The sequence below is a fragment of the Taurulus bubalis genome (assembly GCF_910589615.1).
Source record: "Taurulus bubalis genome assembly, chromosome: 19".
NCBI lineage: Eukaryota > Metazoa > Chordata > Actinopteri > Perciformes > Cottidae > Taurulus > Taurulus bubalis.
The window spans coordinates 8,009,286-8,029,342 of NC_136607.1; the positions used below are offsets into that span (position 1 = coordinate 8,009,286).

At 42.2% G+C, this 20,057-nt stretch overlaps 1 protein-coding gene across 1 annotated transcript in view; it reads left to right on the forward strand.

The window, feature by feature from the left end:
* Positions 1 to 20,057, forward strand: part of cntfr (ciliary neurotrophic factor receptor) — a gene marked incomplete at its 3' end in the record, with an annotated part of 202,516 nt that overhangs the window by 78,564 nt on the left and 103,895 nt on the right. Inside the window, exon 3 of the mRNA XM_079234913.1 lies at positions 4,749 to 4,830. Within this exon, the coding sequence (XP_079091039.1) occupies positions 4,749 to 4,830 (82 nt within the window). The remainder of the gene's footprint in view (positions 1 to 4,748; positions 4,831 to 20,057) is intronic.

Consider the following 20,057-nt stretch of genomic DNA (forward strand, 5'->3'; position numbering starts at 1 on the left):
GTTTCCTCTGTGAGTATCTATCATTTAAGACATTGTTCTAAATCGGCAAAAAAAAATGTTTTAGCTACAATGGTCCTACTCCTTTAGGCGGCTTTATGTTCTAGCTCCAAGAGAAGTGTAGTACGGTTGTGTTTCTCTCTGTCATGCCGCTGTGTTGGACACTTGTTCCTGTTTTTATGCAAAGGCCTTTGCTGCAGATGGGGAGTTGTGCCGCTGTGAATCAGTCCATAAAGCAAGCAGGCAGAAATAGGTCTCATTTTACAGACTTTTAACGTGTTCCACGGTGCCAGACACACTGGTTTCAGTGTCATAAAAACAGGCGACCTCCAATTACCTCCCAGCAGGATAATGTTCCACTGTCTCAGCATCATATACACTTTAACTGCCCGTGACATCCATAAATCTACATTCGGTACATACCCTAAAGGAGTTACTGAATAAGATGTATTTCAGTTTGGCAGAGCAGGTGTCCTTACTCTCCCATGATGGATAACTCACTTTGAAAGAAAACAAATTTTCCTGCTGATGAACATAATGAACAACAGTTTAAGTCCTCTACTGTAAGCTTCTCCTGCGTATTTGATAGCTGTGCTTGATGTGCCTGAAGGCTGTAAACTCTACTCTTGCTATAAATCAGAGAGCTCATTTATTGCCCGGGAGGATGCTTTACTTTATTTTCTCTGCAGAGACGCTTGTAATGAACTATTCTATTTGTGGCAGTTGGTTGTCAGGGGGGGGTGGGACGTTTTTTGGGAGAAAGACAGAAACTTACTGATTGAACATATGACTGTTCGCGGACACAACGCTGTTATTTGAAGGGACAAACCTCCAAGTTTCCCATTACAGGATGTTCACTAGTGCCATTTGGCCAACCGATTTTCATTTGGACGCTTCTCTTGTGAGAGAAAGGAGACCAAAGAAAGAAAGAGAGTACATATGTGCATTTCTTTAAGATATGGAATGGTGCCTTCTATTTTCTCTCACACACAGACACACAGACACACACACACACACACACCGGCCCGCCTAGTGTATTTCCCTCCTGGCTTTCCAATTTAAATGCAAATGTTCCCAAATCGGACTCCACAAAGACGCAGAGGCAAAATCATTTGACGCAGCGATGAATTATATATTTTAATTAAGCAGCCAAAAGAATCACGCCTATTCAGCCCTTTCCTCTCCAATAAGAAATGAATAAATAAATATGGAAGAAGAGGAGGAAAAAGAAGAAGAGGAAGAAGGGAATACATGGGAGAGTTGGGAGGGGTGGACGGATGGATAAAGGCAGGAGGGTTTGTATTGAGTTTGTGTGATTGCAGCGCTAACCGCCTGTGGGCTGTCATTATATGAGCGATCTGAAGCTGTCAGATTTCAAAACTGTATTGTTTGCTGATAGACGGGCTAAATACCCCCACAGCTTCATGCACACACACACACACACACACACACACACACACACACACACACACACACACACACACACACACACACACACACACACACACACCATTTGGATTTTGAAACCACCAGCACTTGAAGAGCAGAGATGGGGATTGTGATGCTCTGACAAGGGATGCAATTTTAATTTCACCCCCTGTCACTCTCCTCAATATCTTCTCAGATTAAATACATATGAGCTGCCAATCACACACACACACACACACACACACACACACACACACACACACACACACACACACACACACACACACACACACACACACACAATCTAACAATCAATCATATGCAAACTTCCAGTCACTATTTCCCTCTTTCAAAAGTCGCAGGTGGGAACGCCCACTCCTCTCTATATCAAAAAGTCCAAATCAGACTCTAAAGAGTTCCCAGTACAAACGCTCAGACCAATTATAACTGGGAAGAGAAAGCAAAAGAGAAATAGTGGACTCAAATTATGCGGTATGGTGGGTATTATATTTGTTCCCAACTCGACGATGATTTGCTTTGAAGATAAATTATAGCTCCGCTGAACACATATCCACATAATCCAGTGTATTTGAAAGAATAGCATCAGTAAATTACAATGAACACCAGTTTTTAAGTTGAATTATTCGCAGTTCAAATCAAACTTAAGTTCACGCTAATCCTGGTTTTACACTTAAATCGAAGCGTAACATGCATTGCAGAGCTGACCGCCACCGTCTCTTTTGAACGCTGTTGTCACTATCGCAATGCCTTGTGGGACATTCATGCCGGCATGTGTGTTTGCATACTGTAATATTTCACCAATAGTATGCAACTCGTATACTGTTGGTTTCTGACTAAATAGTTAGTTAGTATGACATTTTTGAAGCATCCACGGTCTCGGTAGAGAGGCCAGACCCGGACGCACTACAACACAGGCAGCAGTGGCAATGTGCATCTTGTGGACTCCTCTTTGGCAGAAAACATTTTTCTTCTCTCTCTCTCGCATTTAATTTTTGACTTTTCATACCGAGACACTTCTTCGGTGGTATCATGGTAATGCTTTCTCATGAGAAAAACCTTCCTCTTTGTGTCGCTTTGACGTACAACAAAATAAATAAACACAGAATTAATCTAAAAACCCCAGTATTCTTCACATTATGAATAACTTACATGTGAAAGTTGACAGAATAATTTTTGCAGTGTAAGACGATGTAAAAAGCTGTGTGGATGTAAAAGCTTCTCATTTTGGATTTGTCCTTCATGAAAACATCTCTGCGTATGTGCAATGTCTCACTGTTTTATTGCCTTGTGAGAGATGTTAGTGGGACCGTAAAAGCCTTCTTGTGTTCTTCACTGTCGCCCGGCAGTACTTGACGTTGTGTCTCATCTTTCCGAGACGCTTAAACACGTTGCAGCGGCGTTCATGCTCAACTTTGACAAGGAGAAAACGCAGAGAGCGGAGGATAGTTTTCGCGAGAGGGGAATGGGGAGAAACTGCACCGAAGAGAGTGAGGAAGACTCAGAGGGATATGGCAGAAGAAGAGAAGTGGAAGAGAGAATGAAGAGTAGAAGTGAGTAAGAGAGACAGAAAAAATAAAAGAAAGGGTGAAGCTAAACACAGACCAAGAGATAATGGGAGATGACAGTGGTTTGTAACAGCTGGAGTTGTGCATCAAAAGAACAAGGAAAATCACTTTCCTTTCTTCGCCTCTATTTAGAGCGCTCACTCTGTCCTAACACATGCAGACACAGACACCTTACTCACCGCAAGTCTCAGCAGCGGGCAGACCCCAAGACAACCTTTGTTCAGCGAGGAGAGACAGTTGGCTCTCTTACAGACGGAGAGGAGGCAGAGGAGCAGCCCACACAGAGACGACAGGGGCCTCCTTTTTGGGTGTCCCCCCTGCTTAAGTGTCCTTGAACACGACGGTGAATCCTTACAAGCTTACCAATAGTGTAGTTATGTTAACGCTGACCCTGACCTCTGACCTTTCACCTCCTAGTGGAAGCGAGGAAGCAAAAAAAAGAAAGAAAAGAAAGGGCCCTTTCTCAATAGGATCATCTTCTGAGCTCATTAACCAGCATGCTTTGTGACTGTTTGAACTGCGATCTTGACAAGGAGACTAAAACCCAAACCTGTGACCGCCAACCGTACCTGGCAACCTGTCCTACAGTCCTGAGACGCCACACAGATGGAGGCGGTTAAAGACACGTCAACACTTAACAAGTCCTTTTCATTTACAGATTTAAGTAAACATTTGAAACGAGAAGATGTATACCACTCTGTCTGTACGCTAAACATGATGCTTACTGCTGGTTACAGACCAACACATTGTCTAACCCCACATAAAAACTCAATTTGTTTACACTTTGTTTTTTGTATGGAACAAACAAATGACATATGTGTTAGTTAGTTAGTGAGCTTTAGCGTCGCTGTCGGGAGGGTTTTGTTAGATTTCTTCCTGTTTCCACTCTTTATGCTAAGCTACAGTAGCCGCTGACATCTCGGCAAGAAAGGGAAATGAACATTTCTCAAAATCTGGAACTTTTCCTTCAAAAAACGTGAAGATTCACTTAATATCTATCGTCTTAGCTCGATCGCCATGAAACGTTGAACTATTCCCTTTAAAGTAGAAAAAAGTGAAGCTTTCCTTGTTTATAATGCAAGGAAATGAAGACAGTGAGTGACATGCTGAGATGGGGGAAGAACACAACACGGAGAGATGAGAGTATGAGGAAAGCAAGAGATGAGAGCGCCTTTCACCTCTTCCATCTCGACCTCAAACACTCCAATGTTAAACTTTAGGTTGTAAACGCTTCGTGTGAGGCAACAATGAGGCGGCGGGGATGCCCGCGAGGTATTGATGTTGTACATGAAGGCTGCCCGTTTGTTTATGGTGTGCTATACCTTTAAGAGCTGCTGGCCATAGCCCATCCCAGGGAGGATGGACCCATTAGGCTGATGAACAGAGGGAAAGGGAGAGAGGGAGACACATAAACAGAGAGAGAGAAAGAAAGGTTATACAGGGAAAAGGATAACACCAGTGTGAGGAGTAAAGAAATAAGGGAGTTTGACGAGTAGGAGGGGAAACAAGTGAAGGGCAGATAAAAAGGCCTCAGAAGTGATCGCAGTCGCAAAAAAAGAAGAAAGGGAGACACTGAGAGACACAGAGAGAGGACAGGAAGCGGCTATCCCTGCATCTCCTCCATGGCGTTGTAGGCGTCTATGGGTCTGTCCGTCAATCGGGACGACAGGCGGACACGCTCACTCTTGTCTCTCGCATGCGCTCACGCTCATGACTCTACTGTGTGTGTGTCTACAGATGGCAAACCTTGTGACATCGCTGTGCTGTGTAGTTCTGGCCGCGGTGGTGGTAGCGTACGCTCAAAGACGCAGTCAGCTTGGTGAGTATGCATTTTTTTTATCTCCTCCTTCATGATACCGATGCTCTGCTTCTCTGCTGAGGGCCTACTCTGCTTCTGGTCCTTGTGCTCTTCTCTAACTTCAGAAAGTAAACACTGTTCGGCTCTTAAGTTATCGCACTGTGCTCTCCTCTTCCTCAACTTAACTTCCCTCTACTCTTTCCAACCTCTATCAACTCTGTCCTTTCACATCTGCTGTGCTCAAAATGTGTTCTCTCAATGTTTCCTGTATTGACGAAGCCAGTGGTTATTCTTTTCATTATTATTATTGTATACTGCTTTCTAAGCTTGTTTTGATTTTGCTCTGGTAGTTGTTATTGTGATTTAGTTGACCACTTGTGGAGTCAGGGTAAGACTTGCTGTGATGTCAGCTGTGATTTTGACTGCGTGTAATTCGGCCAGTTTGTGCTACACCAGCTGGTAACTGACGGTGAGGTCAAAGGTGAAACGGAAAAGTGGAAATGTACCTGTGAGAAAGAGTGTGTGCGATTCACTTTTCCTCACTCGCAAACAGAGGAACAATGGCTGACCGAATCAACTTGTCAGTCCTCACTAGTGTGGTGCTAATATTTTGGCTACCTCCATAACACATGAGGAGCCAACAAAGGAGCCAGTCAGGTCATTTCAAATGACTTCTGCTCCGACGTTTTGAGGGAGAGAAGAGGAGCTGAAAAGACCCACATAATGCAGTCACTGCTCTTCTGAGAGTTCACTCAAGATGCATGACCATAAATTAGACCGTGTGTGTGTGTGTGTGTGTGTGTGTGTGTGTGTGTGTGTGTTTGTGTTTAACTGGGAAGCCAATTTGTCACTTGACTTTTAGTGAAGAGTGGACTTGGCTTATCCGCCAATGGGGTCGGGCTGTTTAAGTCAACTGACCTAAAGAAAGAGTCTAAGGAAGTCGATAAGTCCCTGGTGACGCACATCACTATGTCACGAGGGACACACACACACACACACACACACACATACACACACCCCGACAGACACACACAAACAGAGCATAAATGGCTTAGGAAATAGGAATGTTGTCTTTGGGGATTATGTGAAAGCTGCAGAGAAGGTAAGTGAAAGAGGGAGATGGAAAGAAAAACTGAAAAAAGAGAGAAGTGGATGTAGACGGAAAGAAGTTGAGAAAATGGAGCGGCATGGAAGGCAAACGGAAAGAGACAGACTGAGAAAGAAAGTAAGGAGGAATAGCAATTGATGTCTGATGGTGAAGAGTGCAGGAAAAAGCGCTCCAGGGTAAAACCTCACTTTTATTGAAACAGTGTCCTCGAAATAATTGCGAAAAGCAATCCACTTGAATTCAGAAGCAGTAATTGGGTATAAAGGGATTTGACATCCCTTATTTTATTTACTATTTTTGACTAATTATCTACTATTTTTGACTAATTATCTTTAAAAATTATCTGTTAAAAAAGATAGTTGAAAATCAAGTTGAACTCGTTCCAACAGACTGACATCATGTGTATATTTTAAAGATGATGAGCTGTCTTCTACTGATAGCTCCTCATCTAGTATACATACATATTTTGTGCCGTGCAGGAAATCAGAAAGGAGGATGGGCATGCAGAGTAAAGAGAAAAAAGGTGAAGGGGAAACACTTCAGGGAATAACAGATATGGAAAGAGGGAGGAATGAATGACACGAGTAGAAGAAAGAGAGCTGCCAGTTTTGTCTCTCAGAAGGATTGTGTGTGCGTGTGCACTGTCTTCCTTTTCATGCTACATGAAATCTGCTCCCGCGTCCACACAAAACGGTTTCCTATATGTGTCTTAAGATATCATGCCATGCATGCATAAGCACATAAGAGCAGTATGTATTACCGGTATGCACACACACACACACACACACACACACACACACACACACACACACACACACACACACACACACACACACACACACACACTCTTAAACGCACACAGAGACACGCTTATACACATCGCCTGTCTTGGTAAGTGCCTTGTTTCTCTGACAAATTGCAAGCCGGTTTGATTGACAGGATTCCTTGGGGTATGTGCCAACCTACACAGACAGTGATGCATGTGCACACACACATACATAGTCAGATGAACTCTCCTGTTGGAAGAGTTCACTGTCTTCTTTTGTACTTACGTGTACTTATGTGTGCGCGAGACAGTGTAAAGGAAATCCATTTGAGACTTCATAATTAATGACAGCAGCGCACGGCCGAGCAAAGACAATGAGAAACACCGTCAGGAAGCATCCGCGGACTGAGTGAAGCGAACAGCTACAAGGCTCGTGCACCGAAGTCCACGTTGTCTGGAAGGACAGAGGAAATGGGCGGTGAAAATAAAGAGAGAGCCAGACAAGCGGGAGAAAGACACTGAGACACGGCTGGAAGACAGACAGGCAATGAGACAGGGTGAAGCGAGACGGGGCCGAGAGCTCGTTCAGAAGTAAAGAACAAAAAAAAACTGTGTTAGCATTCGTAAAGAAAAGCCCTTTTGAGAGGTCGGTCACTATTAGTTAAGCTGTTATGATCCCCTTCGAGGCACGTAAATGTTGAACACATCAGATAAAAAAAAGGCGAACAGATTTTACAACGTGTTTTTGGGCTGATTTTCTTTCTCTTATAACTATAATTGACAGCAAGGCTCCAGATTAACCTTTTTGTTCAATCACCATCTTTGAACCGTCCCCAAAAAATTATTTGCATTGGACTGAAGAAAATCTAAATGTTACTTTCTTGTTGTTATCCATAGTGGTTATGTGCATTAAACCCCATAATTTAAATGATTAAGAAATACATAATTTTACATAATTATTTGCATACTTGGCATCTTAGTTGTATTACGTATTATAAGATACGTAGAGCGTAACCAAATACTGAACAGACTGGTAATAATTACCTCCCAAATATATATTTCAAATTCCTGTGGAAACATCTTCAAACAACTGTATTATGATTATTATTCAAGTATTATAAGTCTCTGGCCAAAAGCTACATTATACAAGATTGTATTAAAACAAATCATGATAGTGTTATAATGAACTGAGTAGAGCTGCGACCTTACTGTCTGTGCCAATTTGTGCAATTTAAAAACTATCACGCAACAGCTGCACTGTGTCCATAAATGTGACCGGCAAAAACATCTGAAATATGTGACAGACGGTCCGGTCCCCGGTCATGGCCAATCAGCTGGCAACCGTCGCGTTTTGATCATCAGGAGATCGATTGGTACATCTCTAAAAATAATGCTACAAATGCTACTTCTGTGACTTTTAATTGGCCAGATATTGAATTGACAAATGTCACTACATGTCATTTGAACTGCATTTTCAGCATTGCATCATTTCTTCTGCAACAAGACTTTTCCCAAAGTAGAGAATCTATTTTATTTTCCTGACACTGAGGAGAGTTCATGGACTGTGCCATTTCCATTTAGCTTTTGTAATATGATTAAATACAAATAAAAACAATCTTGGGATTGAAGCCTCAGCACCAGAAAAGATAATCCCTTAATGAAACATCACTTTAAACAACAGAGGAAAAAGAAAATAATTGAAAGCTATAAACCCGTAGAGAGGCAGAGAGACGCAGAGGTCATGCCAATTAAGCTCCCTTGAATATGAATTGAATATGAAAATATGAAAAGTAGGCGATGGGGCGGTTAGAAGGGGATGGGTAAAGATAGGATGTGGGTGGAAAAGACACAAGTCAGATCCGGGGAAAAGACACGAGAGAATACTGAACAGATGACAGATGAAGAGACTAGAGTGGGAGAGCGTGGGAGACTCGGAGTCAGACACGGAGTCAGACACAGAGTCAGATAGAGGCAATACTGATAACAGTCAGCTATTCAGACAGGTTTTATGGTACATGGAGAGACACCTCAGGCAGAGATATAATATTGTGTTCATGTACTGGTCAATTGCAAAGAGCAGTACTGAACTGTCAACAAGCATTTCCTGTTATATTTACAGGTTTTAGCATCTGTGTTAACTGTGAAAGGTTCCTCTGCTGTTCTTAAGCAAGGCGCTGAATGTCAACTAGTACCAGACACGCCGTGTTGCTCTGTTGACCCCGACCTTTGAACCTCCGCGTGGTCAGGGGGGAGGAGGCGAAGAACACCCCTTCAAGAATCAATAAAATCATATTTTTTTCATAATAGAAAGGAAGCAGATTGCAGATTGTCAGTGGAACAGAAGTTCATGGAAAGTACAACATGTTTTAATGCCAGCCTGTAGTCAGTCATGTTATCTCTTTCGCAAACATAACTCATCAATAGCGTTGCACATACTTCACCAAACCCAACACTGCGTTTGGAGCTTGTGTAAACTGTAATCAAGATATTCAATTAGAAAAATATGATGTGATTAAACACATGGATTAGCTTGTGCAAATACAAATCGCATAGCTGTCCTCCAATCAAAGACACGAAGACACAACAAGGGAGCTTTGATTGCAAAAAAACAAGACATTGGCTCCAGCCCTAGTTCTTCATGTCTCTCTGGGATCAGGTCTTTCTGCACATTTGGTTGTGCGTAGGTTTTCCTCTGGTCTGTTTGGATCAGGTCCAACTTTTTGGAACTGTGAAGACCTCTAAAACACATTGGCAGTCACTGCCAACTGAAGAACTTTTAAATTATGCAAGCAAGCTACACCCATGAGTTAAGTGCACAATTGTGTGTTTTGATGACGAACAGAAAACCAACCGGTATTAGGGGCAATGAAATAAATAGAGTCTGTGCTTATGGTTCATCGTCACACATAAATACAGTTTTAAAAACTAGATTTTCAAACAAAACCAAACCCATTACTCATGCCCACTCCGGACATCTGCTTCTTCCTGATTATTATGAGCCACTGGTGGTACAATCCCTCACACTACATACCTGTTCTCAATGCATGCAAAGAGAATGCATGCATTGAGAACCTGAAGATTGATCACACGCATGGCCGAAATGAGCCTGGTTTTCATTTCGCCATTTGTCTTGATTTCCCTTTGTCTCTCTTTGTATCTTTTATAGTCTCTATTTCGCCTGATTCCTTCTTCATCTGTCTCTGTTTCTCTCTGTCTCATTTGTATCCTGAGATATATCAGAAAGTCCTAGCCGAAAAGCAATACAATGTCATTAACAGGGTGCCTTGCGCAGTAAATACGAAGAACAAGCACAACATGAATACCAATGAGCAAAGAACCAGAGCATATTGAGTGGCGGAGAAGGAGAACAAAATGGAATTAGACACAGAATGAGGAAAATCTGGTGCAATTCCGATTGTTTTCTTTGAGTTAGAGTGAATTTTCTCTGTAGATTTCTTCATTTTTTTATGACGGCAACAGCTACATTTGCTCCCCCCCCCTCCCTTCTCCTTTCCCTTCCACCAGCGGCTCAGCCCTGCGATGTGTGTGAGAGCGAGAGAGTGTGTGAATGTGGTGACGACATGCTGTTGACTGAGAGAGCATGTTATTTATGGAGTCCATATCCTGATTGAGAGCCAAACGTTTTCACTCATAATCATTCTCTCCATCTCTCTCTCTCTCTCTCTCTCTCTCTCTCTCTCTCTCGTTCTGTGTCTCTTTATATGCCTTTCTATTTCCCCTCCCTCCTCCCGTCTCTCCTCTCTCTTCCTCCGTCCACATCATCAACACTTGTCACCTTCTCCACTTTCCTCCATATCTGCCGTCCTCTTCTTTCCTTCACTCTCTGATTTCATTATATTGCTTCCTGTCTCTGGATCCCCCGCCCTCCCCCCTTCCCTTTCACTTCATCCCTGTCTCCATCTCTCCTCTCCCATCTCCCAATCCATTACCCGAGTGGTCAAATGTACATTTATTGCCCATGACATCATTTGCCGGTGACGCTACGCCAGCGTCACTAAATGTTTTTTGTGTGTCTCCTGTCTGTGCTGTGCTGAGCTTCTTCAGCTGATGCCATCTAATTTCTGTGGACAGAGGAGCGAGAGGGGGAGAGATCAGGCAACAGAACGAGACACGGCGGCAGAGTAGGAGGTTAACTCTCGCACTAATTCCATGGTATTACAGTTGTCAAAGCTGTATTTATTTCTTGTGCATTCAACACGTGCTGCTGTGACAACATGGCCTGTACGCTTTGCCACACTGCAGCCTTATTTATCCACACCCTCGCGAATGGATCATGTCTAATGTTCAAAATTGAATTAATGCTTTGCGATTTAGTTTTTTTTAACCTCCCCCATCGTGCTTGACAGCCGCATCTAATCTAATCCACGTGCAGATGCTCATATAGGCGGATGCAATTAGCAGTAATGGCTCCAGCACTCCACAAAGCGTTGTCCATTAAACTTGGGTAACCCGGCTAACTGGGCTGAGCAGACGAGCATGCTGCAGCTGATGGACAACAAGTGGCGGACCAAAAGGACGTCTCAAACTGAAACAGAACGTCTTGCACGTAGCTACATATCCACTCCTAATAATTATATATATATATATATATATATATATATATATATATATATATATATATATATATATATATATATATATCATAGAATCATAGTTTCCTTTGCTGGTAAATATTTAAAAACAGTCTATGCATGTCAATCACGTGGGCATTCATTCATCTTAACTCTGGCATATAGTCTAAATGTAAATGTAGGACGCCATGCATGGATGAAAAATAATTCCTGTAATTTCAGAGACAATTGTAGTTATGTTGCTTTTTCATGTACTTTAAGTGGAGCTTTTAAGTATTGCAATTGAAAAGTGGCGTCCCGTTTGGCTTCATTTCAGTTCGTTGTTGGAGTGGTTTCCATCATATTAGAGGAGAAATGTAACAATGCAAGACCATGCATATTCACAAGGCCTAATTATCCATAAGTATAGAGGAAGAAATCTCAGCGCGAATAGGAAAAAGTCATTGGGATTTAAAGAGAGACGTTGGACTTCCCCCTTCCCCCTCGCCAACACTAATAGTTCTGACGATGAAAACACTTGAGACATCAGCAGATGTTTGTGATTTGTTTGTCTCCCCACTTTTAGAAGTACAAAAGACAAATCGAGACAACTAAATGTGTTCAATTATTCATGAAATTCAACGGCTCTCTGATGTGTCTTTAGAGAAAACAGACAGCTACTGTAAATAAGTGAATAAGCACAGAGATTGATGACTGTGTGTAGTGTGTCTGTCTGTACGTCTTGTATGTACAGGCCATGTGTGTATGTGCCGGCGGGGAACCTTGATCGCACTCATTATCCTGAGTAGCACTCAGTGTAATCAGTGTTCCCTCTTTGGCACGCCGTTTGTATTAGATTCAAAATGGAGCTCAACCAATTGATTGACTGACTGGATTGGCAGATGGATTACTGTCAGGCTGACTGGATGACTGGCAGGGAGGAGAAGTGAAGCAATACTAATCCCATTCAGTCATGGTTTTGAAAAGCAAAGGGGTAAAAAAAAAAAAACACAAAAAACACTAAAAAAAATAAACCCCTAAAAAGGACGATTAATCACCCAAATAATAACAGCTTTAAAGCAAAAGCAAAACATTTACTTAACTTTTAATTGAAAAATGAAATGTCTTCACATGCAATTATCATGAGTTTAATTATTTAGTTTGTTATTATTTGTATATTGCTTTATGGTTCTCAAATGATCCAAAAGGTGCTGCAATAAGATGATAATTAAGTTTATATGGCACATGCTGTTTACACTTTTCACCAGGATACGAGTAACTGTAATTAACAATGCTGTATTTTCAGGTACCCAAGTGTGATCATTAGCCCTATGTATACCATTATGGAAACCGATGCAGCCCAAAATACTTTGTCTAAACATAGTTGATTCATCAGCTGAGTAGACGGTCGGCTGGTTCTCTTTTTTATATTGCGCAACATTACCGTATCGCATCCCTTCTGGAGGAGGACACTACAGGCGGGGAGATCAAAGACGTGAAGAGTGAGTAGTTGGCCGACTGAGTGTCCGTCTGATTCCAGAGACACTGAGAGAACACAGTAGCTGATTGACACTGATATGGAGGTTATGTTGTTGACTTTTGATTGGCTGGTGAGATGTTTTGTCTGAAGAGAGAGGTATTTAGAGGAGGAGACAGAAGGAAAACAGTTGTATCTGTTTAATAGCTAGCGCATTGCACTGTGAGGGATCATGTGGAGGAGGAAGTGGTGAGGAAAAAGATGTAATAATATAAATGATGAGATACCTGGAATGAACCCAAGTGAATAGGAAACTGCATATTTAAAATATCTTAGTGACAGAGAGGTGGAGAAAAGAGAAGTCGGCTCTAAACAGAGTTTGCACGTTTATGTGTGCCGGCACCAGGGGCTTCCATTGAGACGTGGAAAAGCAAGTTGCGTGAAATGTTATGCTGCCTCATCAGTGGTGGATATTAACTTCATCGTCATCAAGTTACTCATGGAATTAATGCCAATTGCTACATTAAGCAAATATGGATATTCTATCAACCTGAAACTGGAACCGGCTATCAGAATCAACTTGAATACAGGTTCCCCCGCGACACACACAGAGAAACATAATCATCCAGGTTGCCGTCAGCCTGTATTTCCTCTCCTGTGTTGTATGTCACAAATCTGAGGAAGAGACAGAATGTGAGATATAAGGAAACAAATATCCATAGAATCCATTATTGTTTAGTCGTGAACGGTGTGTATTTGGTCCAGCAGAGACACAGGGTTTCCCGGCCGTCTGATAACATCTGTCTCGTAATGGACCATTTCCAACCAATCGGGGCCCTTTAAGCTAAGATATGGAATCTGAAAATCTCACTGTCTCAGCCGGAGTGTTTTCATGTATGTGTATGTCCTGTCTTGCTCCTTAAACCCTTGAATTTATGAGAAGGGATTCTCAGTAGCGCTTTGATGAAGATTCTCGCTCTCTCTCATGGCTCCTTCCCAAAAGTCTGAAGCAGTTAAAAACACTGTACATCAACGTAAAAAATATGTCCAGCTTGAAACAAGCTGTTACTCTTTGATTTGTTACTCTTTGCCAAATAATATATAGTAAGTGACACTCATTCAGTTCCAGAGTAAGCTAGATTTGAAAACATATATACCCAAAAAACCCCAAATTTACAACAACGAACTTAAATAAAGATCATAGCTACTGTTAGTGAGCTTTTGTCAGAGCGTTTAATTAACTGATTGCTGACAGGATGTAAAGAGAATTTTTAAACAAATATAATATAAAAATATTTCAATATATTCCAATCTTTAAATTTTAGCACTATTGCTTCTTCTTCTTCCTGACCCTGGTGTATTGACAGATTATTTATGAGTGCCGAAGAGATGAAAGGAGGATTTAAAGGGAATGTTTATTGATGACATTACCAATCTGGACGAGTCCTTTTTCATTTTCATTAAGATGTTTTGAGAGCATTGCAGATGAATATGGATGCAAGGCGGGCGGCTCTTATTAGTATAACTACTCTGAGAGAAGTTCAAAAGGTGTAAAACAAAACTAAGGAAAGCCGCTGGTATTAATGACTTGCCAAATTAAGGTCATTTTCCCGTCCTCAATGAGAGGGTAATTACCATCCTTTAGCACATTTTTTTTTTAAAGGCCGGGGCCTGTATTGAATTTAATTAAAATGACTGATTGACTAATTCAGCACCACAAAATATGGGCACAGTGAGTTGAGGAACACATTTCCCTACTTTTTGAAGGTTCCTTGGGCGAGACAACCAAAGCAACAGCTGTGTATGACTGACCCTGACCTCTGACCCCACTGTCAAAGGGAGCAAAACAAAACTCACACTGTCACATTACGCAGAATCCACAATCTCCCCACAAAACCTCTCTCGTTCGATCCGCGTCCTTGCGATTAAGGAGCGCCACATGGGAGTCGGGCACACAGAAATGAACGATGTGTTTCTTTTCGCTTAATCTCTCCACGCCGCTGTCTGTCTTCATCCTCCAGCCTCCCACCTTTCTCAGCATCACTTTCATTAACAACATCACGCAGACAAAAACAGCCCCCCTGATCTTCGTCAATCACCACCTGAAAGCGAAAGATTTTATTTTGTTTCCCTTCTTTATTAATTTCATCCGTCTTTCTCTCTGCCCGCACATCCCTCTTTCAAACAACACTCAAGAAGAACATGGACGTGGGACGAGGAGGAGTCAGCCTGCCTCTACGCATACTCTCACAGCGGCTAGCACAATTCATGGCGTGTGTGTGTGTGTGTGTGTTGCCTAATGCGAGTCATTAAGGGAAGTGTATTCTAATGAGGCTTGCAGCAGGTCAGAGCCAGCCAGTGTTTAATGAAAAATAAATAGTGAACAGAGTGCTGCCGTGGCTTTAGGGTCAGACGGCATTTAGCATTTTGGAGATAGAACTATACATGTTGCTGGTGAGTGTTTTATTCTAAGCACACACACACACACACACACACACACACACACACACACACACACACACACACACACAAATGTAACACTTTGACGTGCCGTTATTTGCCAGGACTCCAGGAGGCCATACTAGCGTTCCTGTTTTCTACCTATTTAGTGCTTGTTTAAACTAACTCCTTCTATGCTAATGTGTGTGCGTCTGTGTGTGGTTGTGTGGAGTGGTTGACACATGTATGACCCACCCCCCCAACATACATGCTGAAGGTGCACGGACCTTTTGCAAGTGTGTGTGGTTCAGTGACTGCGCGGCTGTCGTAGCACCATGATTAACTTTCCACTTCCCTGTTGTGCTGCTAATGAGTGAGCGTGTGTGTGTGTGTGTGTGTGTGTGTGTGTGCGTGTGTGTGTGTGTGCGTGTGCGTGTGTTTCTGCTGGTCTCCATCCGTGTGCGGGCACAATAGTAGCAGCACACAGGGATATAAAAGCAGAGGTAAATATTAAGGGAGATTAGGAATTTTAAGCTTCAAGTTATTATTCTTACTTTGGAGGAAGCGGCAGTTCAAACACACTGTGTTTGGCTCCGAGGCTTTCAATGTGTTTCCAAATAGGCAACTCAGCTCTTTGGCTCCCCATACTGTACATCACACTGCGTGAAAGGCCTCCTGAATAAACATAAAGCTGCATGTTTGGATGGTTTCTTTAGACTTTATTTATTGTGTTGCTCTTTGGCTTTCACAGTTCAGTTAATCTTGAATGTTGCATTTTTTAAGTCACTGCTTATGAGATGAAGTCTCTATTTTTTTATTTTTGTATCAAGCCATAATCTAGCTTTATTCTTTCTCCTCTGATGTTGAAGCAAAGTCATTTGGTGTTGGGTATGTATCCCGATGCAGAGCTAATGTCCCTTGTATGGCAGATAGATGTGTAAAAAAAAAAAATAGTTAAAGGGTCTAAGCTAATATTGTTTTCCAGATGATACCGGGTAAATCCCACAATGCTGGTCTGTATAAAAGAGGAATAAGGCAGTCAACAATGTAAATAAAAGAACGCTCTGTACTTTCAAATAAATCGATTTAACAAATCAATTTATTTGAGTCATTAAAACAAACATTTCATTCGTAGATGAACAGAATGTCCCTCCACTGAATTGAGTGACCATTTGCAAGATAGATGTTCTGTTTCCCAGGCCATTTTGTTGATTCCAACCCATTAAATCTCAAGTTGTGTTTCCTCGTGCCATTAAAAATCACTGAGCCCCCACTAGTTTCCCCAATTCCTCCTGATAGACTGTTCAATAAGTCGATGTTGCCAGGAACCTAATGTAATTCCAGCCAGTATGAGCTTGAGTTTTTGGCTACTGACGCTTTGCAATAAAACTTTGTTCCAAGACATTGGGACTGAATCACCAGAGGCTTAAAAGGGGTCTCGGACCCCTCAATGGTGCAACACTTCTAAATATACACATTTAATTTGATCTATTGTGAACAGAAGGACCTCAGTGTGACGCATTGTTGGGGAAGGGGGATAGAAGAGTGGCAGGGGAAAAGATTGCCATTTATCACATTGAACTTCAGTTCAATTTAATTCCGCTCCACTTTATTATCATTCCTCTCAACTTAAGTCATTCCATCGACCTCCAGTGCTCAGAGGAACCAGAGTAAACTAGTGCAGGGAGAGGGGAATTAAAACGGAACAATAAACGCTCAGACAAATAAAGACAGAAAAATTTACCCTAATATCAACTGTAGTGTCAAAGTAACTGGTGCACCGTATTCGGGATTTAGCGGCTAATGAGCGGGTGAATACACAGAATATGAATGTTGCATTTAAGCCAAACAATACTTAGTTAAAGTCCAAATGGATTGGTCTTGCTGCATTAACTGATGATACACGGCGTCTGCGTATTATGATTGGAATATTTTAAGTGGAGCAGATAACTGTGTATAACGAATTAAAGCTTGAGGAAATTAGTTTGGCATATTAAAATAATATTAAGAAGAACAACCTTCCAAAATCCCCCCCAGACAGTTTGAGGGCGCCTTCACCAGCCGTAGTCTGTTTGGCCAGTCGGGATCTGAATGGAATTCATACTTTTGTTTCTTTCTTTTTCTGCATTTAGTTAAGCGTACCAAATGATTTGCTTTCGGGGGGCGTGTACGAAGGAATGACTTTTCCTCTTTTTTTTCGTCTCGAGAGCTGCCACCTCGGCACAGGGAATCACGGACTTTGAAAAAAAGCTGTAAAAAATGTTTTTTTCACTTTGACTCTGCGCTGATTTACCGTCCGCACAAATCCCTTCTCCCCCGGTTTATCTCAAATTACTTCATAAAGGACTTTATTGAGCGCATTGTGAATGTTCTCTTCGGCCCAGATGTCAAGCAAAAAAAAAACGGTCCTCTCCCACTCCTTGACCTTTCCTTTACCAGACTCCATGTCAACAAATGGCCCCGTTTTGGTTCATGTCCTGCAATCGGGTCGGACGAGGTTCTCCCTGCAAGCCGACTGGGCTGTTTGCCTCCAAACTGCATTTGCAATTGCCCAAAGTGTCCTTTTGAGGAAGGACACATGACTTTCAGTGAGGCAGTAAAACTTTAACCTGTTACGTCTTGAAAAAGAAACATCACTCGATGTCAAAAAAGGTATTTACATATGCAGTATGAGAAATATGACAGGTACTTAGAAGTGGATTCTATCTTTGATTACTTTGAGTGCTTGTTTGTGTGTGTGTGTGTGTGTGTGTGTGTGTGTCCGTGTGTGTGTGTGTGTGTGCGTGTGCGTGTGTGCGAGTGTGAAGTCTGAAATTGCAATGGTTTGTCTTGTGTCTGTCACTTTGTATTTCTTTAGAAAATGTTTTGAAAAGAGAAACTAGGTATGTGACAGCGCTTTAAGTCAGTACCTGTGTGGCAAAGAAAGAAAGCCACATTGACTTAAGAAGATTGGGGGAAAAAAATAAAACTACAACATTTCTAAAAGAGCTGCCTGTCCTTGTAAAGGAGAGGCAACAAAAAAGCGCAAAGCAGAGGAGAAGGGTGTGCACATTGTGTATGTCTTAGTGCTTGCAAGTGTGTTTGTGTATTTCTTTGGCCATGACATTGTGCAAGGACGGTCCTATCTCTTTCGGTGAAAGCGTGATTTCCTGTGTATGGATGGATACATACGGGAAAACATCAGCGCCCCCAAACCCTCATACTATATTGTCTGGGGACAATAGCCTCCCTGCTGTCTTTTCAAATTCAAATCTCCAAAGCTTTCTTGTCCATCATGCTGACAAAACATTGAATACAGCTCGGAAATATTGAAAGTCCACAGAGGCTTAAAGAATCGTAGCGGTGACAGGAAAGTCTTTCTTCCCAGGAGAAAAATATGCTCGTACATAAAACCACACCAACTTAAGACACGTGCATACTCATTTTATTTACTAGAACTAATTACTATACGGGCTGGCGCTTTGGCCATAATCCATTGGGGAGGAGAATTTGCATTGCAGAGCAGCTTTCTTGATGCATCGCCTTTTGTGGGACTGCGTCTGGAATTGGCAGTCTGTGGAGGTCGGTCCAGCAGTACACCAGAAACATTTCTAGTCATATGCGTATGTGTAGTTTTTGATAAAAAATGTTTTGTCTACATTTGCTGTTTCGAGCAACTCTCAACCAACTGCTTCAAACCTGCTTTTACTGCATGTTGTGTTTTTTTTGCATGCAAACTGAAAGAAATAACACAAAGAAAAAAGCAGTCTCGGTTTATACCTCAAAAAACATGTCGAGCATGATAACGGCCGCAGAGTTTTCAGTGACCGCTTTTGCCTCAAGTTTTTTGCGAGTGCCTAATGGTTTGGGAGATTGCACCATCATTAATAGATAACAGGCCGGCTCTGTACAATAACCGCGTGCCCTTAAGCAAGACACAGAAGCCAAGCCCGCTCCGTCACTGTCAGACATGCAGCTGAGGCGCTGCCTCGGGAACACCACGTTGCATAATCCACCAGGGCTAACAGGCCATTATGCGGTGTAATGTCCTGTCGTAGTCTAGGTGACCAGCCATGGGATTATGATGAGGTATCTCATTTAGACACCAGCGGCTGGGTAATATCGTCTCCACGGAGAGAGTGCCAGGAATTTCTCAACGAAGCCAAACGTGTGGAGGTCGGTGCATCGGACACAATCGTGTCTGTACAGTGAGAGTGTGTGGCATATTTCTTTAGTAGGATAACATGAAGTCTTGTCTGTCAAATCGATAACATACCATATTTGTCACAGCAGCTTACACACACACACACACACACACACACACACACACACACACACACACACACACACACACACACACACACAGTTCAGGTAATCTGGTCGAGGTAGCATTAACCTTCTCGCTGTAGTTCTCGTTACCTCTTTCCTACACACACAAGCGCACCCGTAAAAACCTATATGTCAAGACAAGCACAGTGATGAATTGAGGCAACGCCATTCATCACTCAAACACACACACACACACACACACACACACACACACACACACACCGCAAAGGTGGTTTTTCTAATCATGCCAGAGTGTGTGTTTGTGTCTGTGTGCAAGCGCCAGAAGGGAACGACACACAATTTCACATCGGATATCTCAGTCCCCTGCTATTGTTTTGCTCCCGTTTCTCACTCTGCACAGAACTTATTCTGAAAGGTTAACTCTAATCCTAAACTAATAACGCGGCCAATCCATGGCATAGAATTGGTTTTCTAGTCAAACAAGCATCCTCTGAAGGGACACAAAGCATTTCCCGATTCACCAGCATTTGATGAAACATGGACAGGATAACGGCATGAGCGGAAATTATTAGTGTTTTGTCATGCCTGTATCCAAATAGTATTTTAGTCAAATTAGAT